The following is an 18,622-nucleotide window of genomic DNA, read 5'->3' as shown; positions in this document are numbered from 1 at the left end:
ATACCAGAGAGGCATGAAATCGCTCTCACTGACCTTTTCCTGGACCGCCCCCACTTGGTGGAATGACCTGCTGGAATGATCTCAATTCGTGCGGCCGACTCTGTAGCCATTTTCAAAAAACATCTAAAGACACATCTCTTCCAGCAGCACCTGACCAAACAAGAATAACTCTGACCATTCTATTTATTTTCTGTCTGTCTAATTTATTTAAAAAAAAAAAAAAAATCTGTTCTGTGCTAGATTAACTGAGACTTGTTACAGCACTTGCATATTGTTACCCTTGACTGCTCTAGTTGCTTCCATTGCCCTCATTTGTAAGTCGCTTTGGATAAAAGCGTCTTCTAAATGACTAAATGTAGAAACTAGATTAGCGATCAAAGAACACTCTCTTTATAATGTTCAGAGCTGTCAATCACACGTCGTGAGATTATCTGCACACTTGCTCAAACTGCCATTATAATGAATGACGCTGTTATGCTGCACAAAGCTCTTACTGTATTCCTGTTGATGTCGTGTTTGCTGTTAGTTGTGGTGAAAGCTTTTTGAGAGAGAAAACGCGCTGCAATGATGAGATCACTGCATTCACACGATCAACGTGATGGGAAAAGATCTAAAAAATTATGCTATAATCCACACTTTGACGATTCGTTCATCTCGACAGCTGTAATGGTGCATTACATGTGTTAAGTTCGTAGGATCAGGAGGAAGATGGGTCAGCGTGACTGGGACTCGTGTTTATTCATAACTCTCAGATACAAACAAAATAAACTTGCGCTCTCAACAACTCAGTACAATATAACTTTCTTAGCAATCTTTGTTCTCCTGCTCTTGTCTTTCTGGTCCACGAGTGCACAGTCCGTCTCTCTCTCTCTCTCTCTCTCTCTGGCAGTGCTTGACCTCGCTAAACCACGCCCCCTCCGCCACATAATCTAATACTCATTTCAAATGCAAAGATGTCAGCCAATCACAACAGTGTGCGTTTTCACTGAAGTCTCACAGCAGACACGCCCCTTCAAACAGAGCATTCAAGCTAGAGGACTAATATCAGTATAATTTCTAAATCATACTAACAATATAAGTACACCTCAGGACACATTATAAAATAAAGAAAAAATCCACGCCATGGGACCTTTAACATATGCCGAATAGACATATTAACAACAATAATATTAAATAAAATGTATTTATATAATTTAGTTGTTTTTTCGATATCTTTTGAGTTGAATAGGAATTATGGAACAGTTTTTGTCATAGTTTGCTACCTATTTTTTTGTAGAATAAATTATTCAAAGTTTCAACAAGTTGCGTTTGGACGAGTGCATTTATATCCACGGACTGTTACCTGAAAAACAATATCTAAAGAAATAAGACTCGAAGTTTAGCACAACTCATCAGAACTAAGCAATGTTAGGGCAGGTTGAGCTTGACTTGTTCTTTCTGCAGCTTTCGCTTCTTTTCTCAACAGTACGGAATGGCACCATTTCTTCAACCAAACAGCGAGTCATGAATAATGTAATCTGGCGCTAGCACTTATTGCCTAAACCACATAAGAGAAGGATCGCCACTTGCAATTAAAATCTAATTCCAACTCTTTACATTATACATTTCTCTTTTATTCCTGTGTTTGTGTGTATTTAATTGAACATTATCTGTAAACATCACACGTAGCCTAGGGATGCTCATTCGGTTAATTTTCCTGACCGACAACCACTGCTCATTATCTGACTATAATATTGAATTGGCATTAAATAAAAATACAATTGATGAATGTCTGTGACCCTTTAAAAAGACACTTTTTTCACGGCAGGTTGAGCTCGACTTGTTCTTTCTGCAGCTTTCTCTTCTTTTCTCAACAGTACGGAATGGCACATTTCTTCAACCAAACAAAAGGGGCCAAATTATATTTGCTTGCATTCTTTACTATTCACTATTATTAACATTTTAAAATTTCAATATGTAAGCAGTTATGATCTGCAATATACTTTCTACAAACAATACTTTTTACTTGAGCAACTAGACTACAAGTATATTGATTAAAGAGCCACACAGGCACCAGTGGGTAATGGCATTACAAGTGAAAAAAATTTCAGCCACAAAATGACTCTAATTTGCCTCTTTGCATTGGAATTCTCTAGTTTAACCTTAATTACTACACTAATTGTAATATAAATAATAAAAAATATTAGAAGAAAATTTTTTTAAGTAGTCATTAATGGACCATTGCACAAATAGTATTTAGTTCCAAAAGATCTCCTCAAAATATTCAATAAATATTATTGAACTAAAATATAGGCTATTTACTTTGAAAAAATAGTTAAGGTGTATGGTCACATTTGACCACCAAGTCTCGTCCTTTTCCGTCAACAATAATGCATGTTAATTTAGTCTTAGTCAGCGTTTTTGGACATTGGTGCAGTCTTGTCATCGTCTCGTCTTAGTCATGGAAAAAAAGGTTGTTGACAAACATATTTAGTTTCGTCTCGTCTGACGAAATTAACTCACACCGCGGTAGGCATCTCATTACCGCGATATTGCGGTGATGCGGTTATCGTCACACCCCTAGTCACACGTGGACTGTGTTAGAAAGTTTAAAAGTGAATGCTTCTTATAGCTAATGTTGCAGCTAACATGCTAGTTACAGCTAATCAGCTTTCTTTTCTCTTTGCTAAAAGATGTTTACAAGAGATTTCTGTAATATTTTGCCTGAACATTCTGTATTGTATCTTATTTATTTGCTAACAGGCTTCAATGTGAGACATTAGACTCAAACTTACAGACTCACACTCACAGGAATGACAGGAATTTCACAGACAATCTCCCACGGATCTTCCAGGTAAGAAAACACATTTTCATGAGTGTTTTATATTTATACATATGTTATTAAAAACAGAAGTTTATTTCTAATACATCTTGACAGTTTATTTTTTACTTTTAAAGCTACACTGTGTGATATTTTCCCCCATCTAGCGGTGAAAAGGTATATGACCATCCAGTGACTTTAAGTTTCTGTTCCTCTCAATTCCGATTTCGTTTCAACTCCTACGGTGGCCGATTTAGTCCAAGATTAACATGGCTTCCTCCAGTTCGACCTCGTCCACATTCGACACGGTGCCTGTGGGATATTCTGTGCGCAGTGGGATGGTTGGAACTCAACTGGCCTAATTATTCGGCTAGAAAGAACTGCAGCTAATCCAGAGTGAACTTTGATGATAGTAATGTTTATTCAGGCATAAACAGGTTTGCGTGGATATGTACATAAATGTGGTTTCTGTGAGATAACAAATAAGAATGGTAAATATACATGATAATGACATGACAGAAGATACACAGTTAAGAACTGTATAACTATACTTATAAGTTACATTTGTATAATATAACCGTATAGGCGCTAAATGCAGCTGCATTAAAAGGAGCCGGTTACAAAAGTGTGTGCGCCGCTTTAACGTTCAGTTAAAGTGCGCAGTGCGCTCTGTATAACAATTGTTAATATGCCGATCAGACCTGATACATATTTCCATCAACATACATTACAAGCAAATATTTTCTATAAACGAATAAACATTGTTGATAACAAAATAACTGAATGATTATTCAAATAGGTGAGCATTACACTATTGTATGTTGACACAAAAATACTTCTGAGGTGACATCAACTGAATTACGCAATGACACACTCTGAAACACATCTACAATGACAATAAATATTATTACTCACGGAGTTATTAACGCACAGAAATACCACACAAAGGAAAAACAGACTTTTGAGGAATAAACAAGCCAGGAAAACTCCGTATAACTCTGTTACTGGACGCTGCTGAGATGAAAACTCTCTGCACATGCACCAGACAAGTCTGAACAAGTTGACGCGCACATGCGCGAGGGAGGGAATTTTGAACGCGAAAGGCGAAGCTTGAATTTACGGGTATGTCCCTCTTTGGCTAATGTACTTTCAAGATGGAGGGGCAACATGGTGACCACCGTTAGATCCCATTACCTTATGTATTTTCAATGGCATATTATAAACTTACGAGAATACTTTATTACTTGAAAGAAGTAAATATACATTAATGAGCACATATATTTTTGAAAGAACTAAGTGTTTTTAGCTAAGAATAGACTAAAAAAGTTACACAGTGTAGCTTTAAAGAACACATAAAATAAGAATAAAATGTAATATATTTTAAAAAACTTATATTTGTCAAAAATGACAGTTATCACATTTGTCTTTTTAACTGATTTTTTTTTAATACAGATATTTTAAATGATTGAATAAATAGTTTTGACCAAATGTGAACGTGCAGTTTGGTTTAAATTGTTGTTCTGTCTTTTTTTCTTGCTGTGTTTGTAGGATCTTGAGAGCAAATTAATCACATTTCTGAAGAATGAGCTGGAAAAGTTTAAGAAAATATTACAGAAAGAGAACACACAATCCTTAGTGAAGGACTTTAATGAGAACAGATGCAGTATCAAAGAAGCAGCTCTTGATCTCACACTACACTACCTGAGAGAGATGAAGGAAGAGGAAGTTGCTGATACTCTAGAAGGTAAGAGACTCATCAACATCTGCCATAATGTCACGTATAAATGTAGGAGAGGAAATTAAAATTATCTGTTTTCTGTTCCTGTGTTTAGATGAGCTGCTCTTCATTCATCAGCTAAAGTGTGGCCTAAAGAAGAAGTATCAATGTGTGTTTGAAGGAATTGCAAAGCAAGGCGACTCCAAACTTCTGAATAACATCTACACAGATCTCTATATCACTCAGGGCGGCAGTGAACAGGTCAATACTGAACATGAGGTCAGACAGATTGAAGTTGCTTCCAGGCGTCATGAATCACAAGAGATTCCAGTTGAATGCACAAAGATGTTTGAAGCGCCTGAACAAGACAAGGAGATCAGAACTGTTCTGACAAAAGGAGTCGCTGGCATCGGAAAATCTGTCTCTGTGCAAAAGTTTGTTCTGGACTGGGCTGAAGGAAAAGAGAATCAAGATATCAGCTTCATATTTCCTCTTCCATTCAGAGAGATGAACTTAAAGGAGAATGAAAAACTAAGTTTGATGGATCTTCTAACTCAGTTTTTCCCAGAGACAAAAGGACTGAACCTTACAAGAAGGAATAATCATAGAGTCCTGTTCATCCTTGATGGATTGGATGAATGTCGTCTTCCTCTGAAGTTTGATGGTAATGAGACGTGGTGTGATGTATCGTCTCCAGCCTCTCTGGATGTTCTCTTGACGAACCTCATCAAGGGAAATCTGCTTCCTTCTGCCCTCATCTGGATCACCACCAGACCAGCAGCGGCCAGTAAGATTTCTCCTGACTGCATCGACCGGCTGACAGAGGTCAGAGGATTCAATGATGCACAAAAGGAAGAGTACTTCAGAAAGAGATTCACGGATGAGAAAATGGCCAATGAAATCATTGATCACGTTAAACAATCAAAGAGCCTCTTTATCATGTGCCACATCCCAGTCTTCTGCTGGATTTCAGCCACTGTCCTCCAGAACATTCTGGAGGAGAAAATAAATAATGATGTGAAAAACAATCAGTCTGATGGCGCCTCTAAAACACAGCAGGAATCAAACACTGAAGACACTCCCAAGACTCTGACACAAATGTACACACACTTTCTTCGCTTTCAGATCCAGCAGAGCCGCCGAAAGTATGATGGAGAATACACACCAGATGTTTCCTGGAATAAAGTCGCCATCCTGTCACTGGGGAAACTGGCATTTGATCAGCTGGAAAGAAACAACCTGATCTTCTACGAATCAGACCTGGAAGCCTGTGGGATTGACGTCTATAAGGCATCAGTGTATTCAGGCATGTGTACCCAGATCTTTAAGGAGGAAACGGGGATCACTCTTGGCACCATGTACTGCTTTGTTCACTTGAGCATTCAAGAGTTTATTGCAGCCCTTTATGCACATCTGTTTCTAGACATCAAAGAGAAACATTTGTTTGTTCATGAATCTACAGAACAGGAAAACAAAAATGAAGCCATGATTGATTTGCTCAAGGCTGCAGTGGACAAGGCACTCGAGAGTGAAACTGGACACCTGGACCTTTTCCTTCGCTTCCTCCTCGGTCTGTCACTCCGGTCTAATCGTCCACTCTTACGAGGACTGTTGACACAGCAAGATGACAATGACCAGAGCAAGAAGGAAATAGTTCAGTACATCAAGCAGAAACTTGAAGTTAATCTGTCTCCAGAGAGATCCCTCAATCTGTTCTACTGTCTGAATGAACTGAACGATCAAACTCTGGTGAAAGAGATTCAGACCCACCTTAGCAAAGGAAGTCTGTCATCTGCTGACCTTTCACCTGCCCAGTGGTCTGCTTTGGTCTTTGTGCTGTTGACATCAGAGGAAGAGCTGGAGGAGTTTGAGCTTCAGAAATTCAAGAAATCAGACGAGTGTCTCATTAGACTATCAGCAGTCATCAAAACCTCCAAAAGTGCTCTGTAAGTCAAAGTCAAACAAAGTCATTTTTTTCAGAGTTTCCACATGTCCTGGAAAAATCCTGGAAAACTTACTAATTTTCCAGTCCTGAAAAACAAGAGAACATATAAAATGTCCTGGTTTTTTTTTAATGTTCTTGTGTTTTCCTTTAGCTTAGAACAAAGAGTTTCATTCTCCCTGAAACAATTAACGTAAGAAGCATAAAGTGCTATGTTCAGGGATGCTGAGGTTTGAAACATTAGACAAGTATTTTGAAAGATGATGTTTAGTCTTGGTGGTGGCCCTTGCAGCAGACAGCTAATTTTATTAACTGCTCAAATATTTGGAGCAAATGTCAACTAGTAATCAGCTACCTAACCTGGTTAATGTTATTTCAGTAACTTGCTAACCAATTATTTTGATACAGTATAAGCCGGAGATCTGCATGACAACCTACAGCAAGTGCACAGCATGTTTTATTTAGTTCTGATTGTTACCAAAAGTACAGGTACTTTGGTACCAAGTCAATACAATTAAAAAAAATTAATGATTCCAGCCTTTCTGCAGTACCAGTAGTACCATGTACTAGGTCAATGTGATACCCACTGATAGGATTCAAATGCTCCCATGTGTTTTTTGTGTAAGCACTCTGTAAAAAGCATCAAATGTTTCTATTTACAGTGTGCTTTTAGAGCATTGAGCATTCTACCCAGTGTTGAGCACTTGAACGCAATGGCAATGTTTGAGTCAGAATTGACTTAGCACTTTCTTAAAAACTATTGAACTAGCACTTTAAATGTATAATGTATTGTCATTAAACATATAGGTGAAAAATTATATTTAATATTTGTATTTTAGCAAATGTATTCAAACTAATTATTCTGGAATCTTACTTATTTCCCTTGTAGGTTAAATGATTGTAACTTAACATACAAAGGCTGTTCAGCTCTGGCTAGAGTTCTTGGATCAGATACCAATCTGAAAGAGCTGAACATGAACAATAATAATCTCCAGGATTCAGGAGTGAAGCTGCTCTGCGCTGGATTGGAGAATATAAGGTGTAAATTGGAGAAACTGAGGTAAGTTTTGTGACAATAGATAAAGCTCATTGAGCTCAACAAAAACAAAAACATAAGGTGAAATCCAGACTTGGATAATGAACGGGGCTGCGTTACCCAAAAGCATCGTAAGTCTAAGTTGATCACAGAACAATTTCCACCAATGGTCTCTACGATCAACTTAGGCTTACAAAGCTTTTGAGAAATGCAGCCCAGGACTGTATGTTGTGCATGGAGATATGTTTATATTTACACCTGCCATGGTGTTCTGATTTGGTCTGTCATTGACTTTGTCCTAATCCGATGCTTGGCGCTATACCATTTACTGAATGGGCTTGGTTAAGTTCAATGTGAGGATAACTTAAATAACTACTGTCTGCATTCTGAGCAGTTTTGAGATATTGAGCTTCAAAGTTTTTGCATTCCATTCGACTTTGTAGATAGAACTTTTGTTTTCTAAATAAAAAGTCCCAAAACGTATACAACATAATTAAAAAAAAAATCACAATGTAAATAAATCACAGAATAATGTCATGGTTTGTGGCTTTTAGATGAAGCACACGACAAAAGAGTCAAACGAAATAGTCTTTCATTCTAACAGGAATCACAATAAACAGGAGAATAACTAAGATAACTTAACCACACACAACGACACACACACACACACACACACACACACACACACACACACACACACACACACACACACACACACACACACACACACACACACACACACACACACACACACACACACACACACACACACACACACACACACACACACACACACACACACACTGATTAAAAATACTGTATAGGGATTCAGGCCACTTGAAGTCTGGACCATTTTAATATTTAGCTTAAAATAATTAGGCTATCTACTAAAACAAACAACATACAGTGAGGAAAATAAGTATTTGAACACCCTGCTATTTTGCAAGTTCTCCCACTTAGAAATCATGGAGGGGTCTGAAATTGTCATCGTAGGTGCATGTCCCCTGTGAGAGACATAATCAAAAAAAAAAATCCAGAAATCACAATGTATGATTTTTTAACTATTTATTTGTATGATACAGCTGCAAATAAGTATTTGAACACCTGTCTATTAGCTAGAATTCTGACCCTCAAAGACCTGTTAGTCTGCCTTTAAAATGTCCACCTCCACTCCATTTATTATCCTAAATTAGATGCACCTGTTTGAGGTCGTTAGCTGCATAAAGACACCTGTCCACCCCATACAATCAGTAAGAATCCAACTACTAACATGGCCAAGACCAAAGAGCTGTCCAAAGACACTAGAGACAAAATTATACACCTCCACAAGGCTGGAAAGGGCTACAGGGAAATTGCCAAGCAGCTTGGTGAAAAAAGGTCCACTGTTGGAGCAATCATTAGAAAATGGAAGAAGCTAAACATGACGGTCAATCTCCCTCGGACTGGGGCTCCATGCAAGATCTCACCTCGTGGGGTCTCAATGATCCTAAGAAAGGTGAGAAATCAGCCCAGAACTACACGGGAGGAGCTGGTCAATGACCTGAAAATAAATGGGACCACCATTTCCAAGGTTACTGTTGGTAATACACCAAGACGTCATGGTTTGAAATCATGCATGGCACGGAAGGTTCCCCTGCTTAAACCAGCACATGTCCAGGCCCGTCTTAAGTTTGCCAATGACCATTTGGATGATCCAGAGGAGCCATGGGAGAAAGTCATGTGGTCAGATGAGACCAAAATAGAACTTTTTGGTCATAATTACACTAAACGTGTTTTGGAGGAAGAAGAATGATGAGTACCATCCCAAGAACACCATCCCTACTGTGAAGCATGGGGGTGGTAGCATCATGCTTTGGGGGTGTTTTTCTGCACATGGGACAGGGCGACTGCACTGTATTGAGGAGAGGATGACCGGGGCCATGTATTGCGAGATTTTGGGGAACAACCTCCTTCCCTCATTTAGAGCATTGAAGATGGGTCGAGGCTGGGTCTTCCAACATGACAATGACCCGAAGCACACAGCCAGGATAACCAAGGAGTGGTTCTGTAAGAAGCATATCAAGGTTCTGGCGTGGCCTAGCCAGTCTCCAGACCTAAACCCAATAGAGAATCTTTGGAGGGAGCTCAAACTCCGTGTTTCTCAGCGACAGGCCAGAAACCTGACTGATCTAGAGAAGATCTGTGTCGAGGAGTGGGCCAAAATCCCTCCTGCAGTGTGTGCAAACCTGGTGAAAAACTACAGGAAACATTTGACCTCTGTAATTGCAAACAAAAGCTACTGTACCAAATATTAACATTGATTCTCTCAGGTGTTCAAATACTTATTTGCAGCTGTATCATACAAATAAATAGTTAAAAAATCATACATTTTGATTTCTGGATTTTTTTTTAAATATTATGTCTCTCACAGTGGACATGCACCTACGATGACAATTTCAGACCCCTCCATGATTTCTAAATGGGAGAACTTGCAAAATAGCAGGGTGTTCAAATACTTATTTTCCTCACTGTACATAATCAAAATGCTTTAAGTTAACTAGTAGTAATTTCAAAGTTTTAACCTGTTAGCCTGCACCTGCATAAGAGACTCCATCGCTCATGATTAGGCTACATCTGCGCATTTTGAGGAAGTATTGAATAAAAAATACTCCTCTGTTTAGAAATTTGACACAAACATATGAGAATCTATCAATATTTCTCCTCATCTGCACACTTTTGAACTACAAGCCCTGAGGGATGTTGATTTGTCGCGAGTCTTCGTGACGAGAATAGAGGAGTATTTTTTATGAATGAGAGCAGCTGAGGCTCATATTACAATCAAACGGTACCGACGCGGTTTTCATATTCATAACTCCTGACACATATTAACATATTACTGTCATTATAAGACTTTGAGAATAAAACAGAGGTAAAAAATGGAAGCTTGACTCATAGATCTTTTAAATGATGTAAAGTTTGTCACTTTTAATTACTTACATCTGACAGTCATTTGAGCTAATTTAAACAAATAAAGCTTGAGGACGAATGCGTCCTCAATCCGGTTAAGAGGTTAAATAGTCTTTCCTTGCCGTCTACAAATAATTTTTTTCAAATTATAATTTTTTAGTATGAAATGATCTTTAAGATGCTGATTAATAGGCCTGATGCTAAATATAAATTGAAAAATTGTCACAAGCCTGGTATGTACAGTCAGAGTCATATCATATGTTGGACAGATAAAACTATATTTGCACTTTATATTGTTCAGTCATTGTTCTGATGTAACTGATTATTTCGCTCGATGTTACATTTGCATTTCTGTTCTAGACTCTCAGACTGCAGTATCACAGAAGAAGGTTATAAAGCTCTGGCTTCAGCTCTGAGATCAAACCCTTCACACCTGATAGAGCTGGATCTCACAGGAAATGATCCTGGACCATCAGGAGTGAAGGAGCTCAGTGATTTACTACAGGATCCACACTGTCAGCTGAAGACACTGAGGTGATATGGGATGCAATAATACATAAAAAAATAATCTACATGTGAATTATTTATAGAAATATAATTGTTCTAATACTGTGGGCTGTGTCACGGGTGACAAAATGCTGGGAAAAGCGGAACCTTTCTTTTTCTTTCCATGTTCCCCGAGGGGAATTATTTTGGTGTAACACCTCACTCCGGTTCCGGGTGCAGCAGAGACATTGCCCAACCTAATTACTGCTGATGCACGGCAGGTGTGAGGGAGAGGGGAGCGGTGTTTGCACCGGCTTTCCGTTTCACAAGAGGAGGATAAAAGAGCCATTCAGAAGAGAAGAAGCAGGTCAGGGTTGAGGTCGAGCTGGTGAAAGTCAACCGGTGTCCAGTTAATCAGCTGTTTGGCTGGGTCTCTGTCGTTGTGTCTTGGGGTAGAAGATCTCCTGGGTGAGCGCTTACATTGGACGCTGTCGTTTAGAGCTGCTTGGAGAATATTACTGGATTGAACTGCTGCTTGGATCTGTGCCGGAAGATAGTGATGGCCAAATGAGGCTTTCTGAACCACTGAGGCTTTCCAGCCCATTGGTTCACCAAAAGGTTCATTTAGCTGAAGCCTCATGAAACAGTGTGCTCCCTAGTGACACCTGCTGTGCAAAGTAATGTATCGCACACAAATCTATTCATCCTGAGCAACCAAATAGCCATAGTGTGGGCACACCCTTTTTCTATTGCCTGTGTATTAAATAAAGTATTTTACTCTGCTTGTATTAACCTATGCACACACAACTCACACAAACACACAACTTTGTGTTCAACTATTCAGTAGTTCTTTGGGTTAGTGATGACAGTGAATGGCCCAAATGATTGTAAAGAAATTATTGTGTGTGCAGTTCTGATTGGGAGTGCAATAGTGCATGGAACTGGGAGGCTATACATATAATTATATATATATATATATATATATATATATATATATATATATATATATATATATATATATATATATATATATATATATATATATATATACGTATTATAGGTATTACAACTAGATATAGGCTAATTTACTCTAATAATCTACTGAACTAATTTACTCTAATAATCTACTAAACTAAGTATAATGTAATATAATATATAATACAAGCTATGATATATAATGATAACTATGCTACTACAAACACGCTACTACTCGCTACTACGTACAACCAACACCTCAACACCAATGCAAACGCCTACTGCAAACCCCACAAGAGGCGCGAGGTTTCGAACCACTTTTATCCGGAAGCGATACTCAGAATGAAGCAATGACGTGTTCAACAGAAACCGAGGCCTCGTTTGTCATCGTCACGTGATTTTCACGGAAACGATACAAGCCTCGAATCGGGGCTTCATCTGGAACGCCCCTTTTTGCTCGACACAAGCTCCGGAGCCTCGCTTCAGATGTCCCATCACTACCGGAAGAGGAAGAGAGAAAGATAAGTGAATTAATTACATCGTTGAATCAAATGTAAAGCTGGAAGAAAAGACTGTGAATGTGAAATGTACTATTGAGGAGGACATCTGTTTCAGAGATGCTGGAGAGGAATTGAGAGTTGAATATTCCCATTCAAATGCATGGATGAAGCGAGGCTTCTGATCAGCCCTACTGTGTGAGTGATTTGCAGTTGTTTGCCTTACCTGATGCACGCTGAATTAATGCTGTGGATTTGTAGTGAACACGAGTGCTGTGTGATATGCTGAGAAGAGTCTCCCAACGCCTGCTTCCATTCTTGTGAAATGATCGACTTGTCCCCATCCAAATTCCAGAACGATACAACTGAACTGGTGAAGTAACGCTTTGTATTATTCTCTCTTCCACTGAGTATTGTCGTGAAGTAATCCCTCATTGAAGGCTCCTGTTAACCCTCTCTCTCTCTCTGAAATTACATGCCTCGTGAAGAACCGTGTGGCTGTGGAAAAGTCTGAACTGTTATACGTATTGATGGAGCTCTGAAGATGTACAACATCGCTGGTAAAGCTGCCTATTGAGTCTTTCGCTAATGTCTAATGAAAGTGTCCGATGTTGAGGAAAGAGTCCTGCAGATGTGCAGCAACGCTGTGAAGTGAGTTTTAAAGTCACAATTCCCCTTTTATGTTCTGATGAGAGAACCTGCTGTTGAGAGAAGAGACATTACCTGTTCCTTACTGTTTGAGTCCTGCAGATGTGCAGCAACGCTGTGAAGTGAGTTTTAAAGTCACAATTCCCCTCTCACGTCCTGATAAGAGAATCTGCTGTTAAGAGAAACCTTACCTGTTACCTACCGCCTGAGTCCTGCAGATGTGCAGCAACGCTGTGAAGTGAGTTTTAAAGCCACAATTTCCCTTTCATGTTCTGATGAGAGAATCTGCTGTTGAGAGAAGAGACATTACCTGTTCCTTACCGTTTGAGTCCTGCAGATGTGCAGCAACGATGTGAAGAGAGTTTTAAAGCCACAATTCCCCTCTCATGTCCTGATAAGAGAATCTGCTGTTAAGAGAAGAAACCTTACCTGGTACCTACCGTCTGAGTCCTGCAGATGAGCAGCAACGCTGTGGAGTAAGCCTTCCTAGCCACTATCGCTCTATTGTCCCCCGAAGACAGTGGAAAATCGTTTCAGCGGCTACTCTGGTCCAATAGCCTGAGAAGACAGGAGTTGCTCATTCTTTCCTCAAGTTGATTATCATTCAATAAAGACTATTATTTTTGTACTCAATTACTTGCCTCCTCCTTTGTCCGTTTGTTGCGTGCCTGTGGTGTCGGCTCCTCACGGTGGTGTCTGGAGTCAGGGGCGGCTGGTCATCCGAGTCCGCCCCGGCCTGCACCGGTGACAGCTGCATAATCTGTTTTTGTCAAAGTGTTCACTGTATTTCTCTGTATTTGATTGAGCAGTTGATTTGGGTGACTTGCCAATGTATTTCTCTAATGGATAAGTAAGCTTGAACAGAGTTCTTGTGTGGAGAAATGATTGAAGGTAGTGTAGCACAGTTCTTCACCAGCGATGTTAGAGTGGCTGCCTTCAAAGAATATAACCCAAAATTCTCTCTGTGGGACAAAACTTTATCAGTTATTCTATTTCTCGAATAACTGATTAATTAGCTGGATGTTACATTTGCATTTCTGTTCTAGACTCTCAGACTGCAGTATCACAGAAGAAGGTTATAAAGCTCTGGCTTCAGCTCTGAGATCAAACCCTTCACACCTGATAGAGCTGGATCTCACAGGAAATGATCCTGGACCATCAGGAGTGAAGGAGCTCAGTGATTTACTACAGGATCCACACTGTCAACTGAAGACACTGAGGTGAGATGGGATCAAATAATACATGATGTGCAGGTGAATTGTTTATAGAAATATTATTTCACTAATAAAATGTGTTGCACAGAAGCCAATTCGAGATAAACAATTTCACAATGTTTCCCATTAGAATCAAATGCTGTTTTTCATTACACCGTGTTTAATTCAATTGATTCTTGCTTAATTTTCCCTTCTGCAGGTTTTTGAGTCCTGCTGCAGATGAAGCCTGTCAGTATGTGAGAGGAATTGTGGGTAAAAACCCGTTACTCCTGAGAGAGCTGAATCTGAGTAAACATGATCTAGGAGAGACACGAGTGAATCAGATCTCTGCTCTACTGAAGGATAAACACTGCCAGCTCAACACACTCACGTGAGGATTGTGTTTTAATGCTTTAAAATGTTCTTCTAATGTAGTGGATAATGCCATTTTCCTCCTTTCTTTGAGTCCGTTTTTGTTTTTCTTTCAGCAACCACAATAATATATCATTTGTGTATTAAAATGAACCACATTTTTAATGATTTCATGTCTAAGTGGCATACTTAAAATTAATGGCTTATAACGCTACAAAAAAAACAATATATCTACAAGTGCATCTCATATCAAGGTCTCATTTGATAGAAAACCTTTCACATTTTGAAACAAATATATTTTGATCAAGTTTGGAAGCTCTTATGTTACATCACAGCTGAGAAAACCTCAGACAAAGTGATGCAAATTATTGATTTATTCAGTCATTATTGATGATTGACATGATGACTATTAGAAAGTAGGGTACAACGGGGCTAATGGCTCCTTTGATTTTATTCTCCTCTAAACCACTAGATGGCACAAAAACTTGCCTCGGCACTTTCCATAACATCCGCTTTTCAAGATGCTTGTGGAAATATGTCTGATCTTTGACCGATCTCAGCCAGCAGCGCAAAGATGATTCTGCACTCATTTGATCTAATATTTGATGGTTTTAAAAATGTTGTACATTTAAGTAGCAAATAAGAATCGCTAAAATTATTGAATATATTTTGAAACAAAGGTCTTGTTAATGTTTGTCTTGTTCAAGGTAATTAAAGCAACAGTTTTTCAATAACAGAGGAATATGTAAAGTGTGGTATTTGGGGCAAAAGACACCATATTTAACATGATCATAAACAGCGGCTGACTTTAACATTTGTTGACATGACATGATTATGATTCAGATTATAAGTATCATATATAAAGTTGGGTGTCCACCTTAGAGATAATCACCACATTTAAAATGAAACCATATTTAACCAGCAGCCATATCACCCTCCAGCCCAAGACTGGTTTCCCACTGAAGCTAAGCAGGGCTAAGCCTGGTTAGTACCTGGATGGGAGACCAACTGGGAAAACCAGGTAGCTGCTGGTAGAGGTGTTAGTGAGGCCAGCAGGGGGTGCTCACCCTGTGGTCTGTGTGGGTCCTAACACCCCACTATAGTGATTGGGACACTATACTGTAACAAGCACCGTCCTTCGGATGAGACGTTAAACTTAGGTCCTGACTCTCTGTGGTCATTAAAAATCCCAGGATGTCCTTCGATAAAGAGTAGGGGTGTAACCCCGGCATCCTGGCCAAATTTGCCCATTGGCCCCTCTCCATCATGGCCTCCTAATCATCCCCATATACAGATTGGCTTCATCACTTCATTCTGTCTCCTCTCCACCAATCTGCTGGTGTATGGTGGGCGTTCTGGTGCAATATGGCTGCCGTCGCATCATCCAGCACATCCTGCACATTGGTGGTGGTTGAGGAGATTCCCCCCTTCTATATGTAAAGCGCTTTGAGTGCCTAGAAAAGCGCTACATAAATGTAACAAATTATTATTATTATATTTAAAAATGTGATATTAATCATAACATTTATTAATGGGCGAAATAAACAATATGCAATATAAACGATACAAAATTGGCCTACGCTAGAGATTTTAATTCTATCACGATAATGGATGTTGATGATGCAATCTACCCGTGAAATTTAGAGCCACGAGCTGCAACGCATCATTGTATTCGTCATCTTGAGTAAACGGCTGAAAGCAAAACGGATGAGCTGGTGAAAGACCAGTGCAACATCCATTATTTGGACTTGGTTCAGATTTAAGCCGTCCGACGAGCAGCAGCAAACTATACTATATAGTGTGTGTGTGTGTGTGTGTGTGTGTGTGTGTGTGGGGGGGGCAAGCTAAGAGAGGTCACATGACAAATCTCTTCTACCACCTCAAATAATTGGCTAATACTGGAAGTATTTACCTAATAGGGATGTCACAAGTACTGGTACTTTGGTACCAAGTCGGTACTGAAATTATAAAAATGTGACTCTACCAGCAGTAGTGGAAGTACTGACTCCTGAGTGTATTCAGTACCCGCAGCTGCGTTCAGTCGCTCTGTGTTTATCTGAGCGCAGGGCTCCAGACTGTAGGCGAATATATATATATATATATATATATATATAAATATACTAGTGTATGTGAATATTAAACTGCAAAATACTATTTAAATATTACTCCTGCATGTTCTGTGTCTCTGTGTGAATGACGGGCGCACACACACACACACACACACACACACACACACATGTGACACTCACTCGCTGTCTTTGTAGTCTCTGCCGTGTGTCACTAAATGAGGACACGAACGCATAAACCGTCACTTCATGAGAATTTACCCTTTCATTTGAGAAAACCGTCATATCATGAACACACACACTCAAAGGTTTTCACGGCAACCCGTCAAAATAAAAGTTCAGTTTAACGTGAAGAAATGGACAGAATATATTAGGCTACTGTTGTACAGTATATTTAGCGCCGTCTCTGTAATAAAAATTAGTCTCTACTAATAATAATAATAATGCCTAGATGGTTGCTTATTTTTCACTTGATCTTTTTTATAAACAATGTTTACTTTTAAACAGCATACAGTCTTTAAATGTTAATGTATTATTTACTTATAATTATTATCATCATAAATAAGAAACTTATTATATTAAACTTGAACTTATAATTTATATATTGTGATATATATCGTTATCACAAGAGGCTGCAATGTATATCGCAATATGGATTTTAGGCCATATCGCCCATCCCTATAATGTATAATAAAATATAATTTGTTGTTACTACTGTAAATCTATATTTAACTATTATGGGATCTCCTTCAATGCTTTCAGAATCTTAACTTTTTTAAATGATTTTGTTTCTATATTTTTCAGATATAGTATTTATATATTAACATTTTAACGACAGCATATTTATTGTTAAAAAATGAATTATTTTATTCATCAAAATAAACAGAAAATAGTGCAAATTTTGCTATAATGATTGTTTTGAACAAGTATTAACTTAGACATTATTAAAAAATATTATTTTAGCGAAAGTATTTGTATGAATACTGTGTGCCTTTTGCCCCATGTGTGGCCCTCGACACCCCATACCCCAAAACACCCCATACCCCAACACACCCCATACCCCAACACACCCCATACCCCAACACACCCCATACCCCAAAACACCCCATACCCCAAAACACCCCATACCCCAACACACCCCATACCCCAACACACCCCATACCCCAACACACCCCATACCCCAAACACACCCCATACCCCAACACACGCCATACCCCAACACACCCCATACCCCAACACACCCCATACCCCAACACACCCCATACCCCAACACACCCCATACCCCAACACACCCCATACCCCAAAACACCCCAAACACCCCATACCCCAAAACACCCCATACCCCAACACACCCCATACCCCAAAACACCCCATACCCCAACACACCCCATACCCCAAACACACCCCATACCCCAAAACACCCCATACCCCAAAACACCCCATACCCCAACACACCCCATACCCCAAACACACCCCATACCCCAAACACACCCTATACCCCAAACACACCCCATACCCCAAAATAGGAGAAGTGAAAAGCACATTTTTCTTAAAGGGGTCATGAACTGGCTTTTAAAAAAAAAATGAGGTCAACTTATGACGTTAGCGTGGTTTTACCATTCAAAAACATCATAACGAATAATAATAGGCTATTTTCTGCCCTGGTTTTGAGGCTCTCTCGCACTGAAGACTTGGAAGTAAACGGCCACTGCTATGATTGGATAAGCTTTGCATATTTAATGAGCTTCGGCTCCCACATGAGTACGCCGTACGCGTGAGGCATTGTTTTGAAAGTGTGTGACAAACGGCAACCGGAACACCGGAACAAACACAATGATTTATCTCTCATCCATCCACGATTGATTGGAATGTTTTTTTATTACTTTGCCTGCCTGATTGGTGGATATAACCGCGAAGCGTGCATCACACACACTCAAACACACA

At 39.3% G+C, this 18,622-nt stretch overlaps 1 protein-coding gene across 2 annotated transcripts in view; it reads left to right on the top strand.

Annotated features, from left to right (window-relative positions):
* LOC307123766 (NACHT, LRR and PYD domains-containing protein 3-like) overlaps window positions 1-18,622 on the top strand; it is a 55,871-nt gene that overhangs the window by 14,034 nt on the left and 23,215 nt on the right. For both annotated transcript variants that reach the window (XM_079812464.1, XM_079812465.1), the window contains exons 6-12: window positions 2,743-2,833; window positions 4,349-4,544; window positions 4,633-6,463; window positions 7,349-7,519; window positions 10,802-10,975; window positions 14,094-14,267; window positions 14,461-14,631. In XM_079812464.1, coding sequence (XP_079668590.1) covers window positions 2,743-2,833; window positions 4,349-4,544; window positions 4,633-6,463; window positions 7,349-7,519; window positions 10,802-10,975; window positions 14,094-14,267; window positions 14,461-14,631 — 2,808 coding nt within the window. The remainder of the gene's footprint in view (window positions 1-2,742; window positions 2,834-4,348; window positions 4,545-4,632; window positions 6,464-7,348; window positions 7,520-10,801; window positions 10,976-14,093; window positions 14,268-14,460; window positions 14,632-18,622) is intronic.

The sequence above is a fragment of the Gobio gobio genome, assembly GCF_949357685.1.
Source record: "Gobio gobio genome assembly, chromosome: 3".
Taxonomy (NCBI): Eukaryota; Metazoa; Chordata; class Actinopteri; order Cypriniformes; family Gobionidae; genus Gobio; species Gobio gobio.
This window is presented reverse-complemented; position numbering and strand designations above follow the sequence as displayed.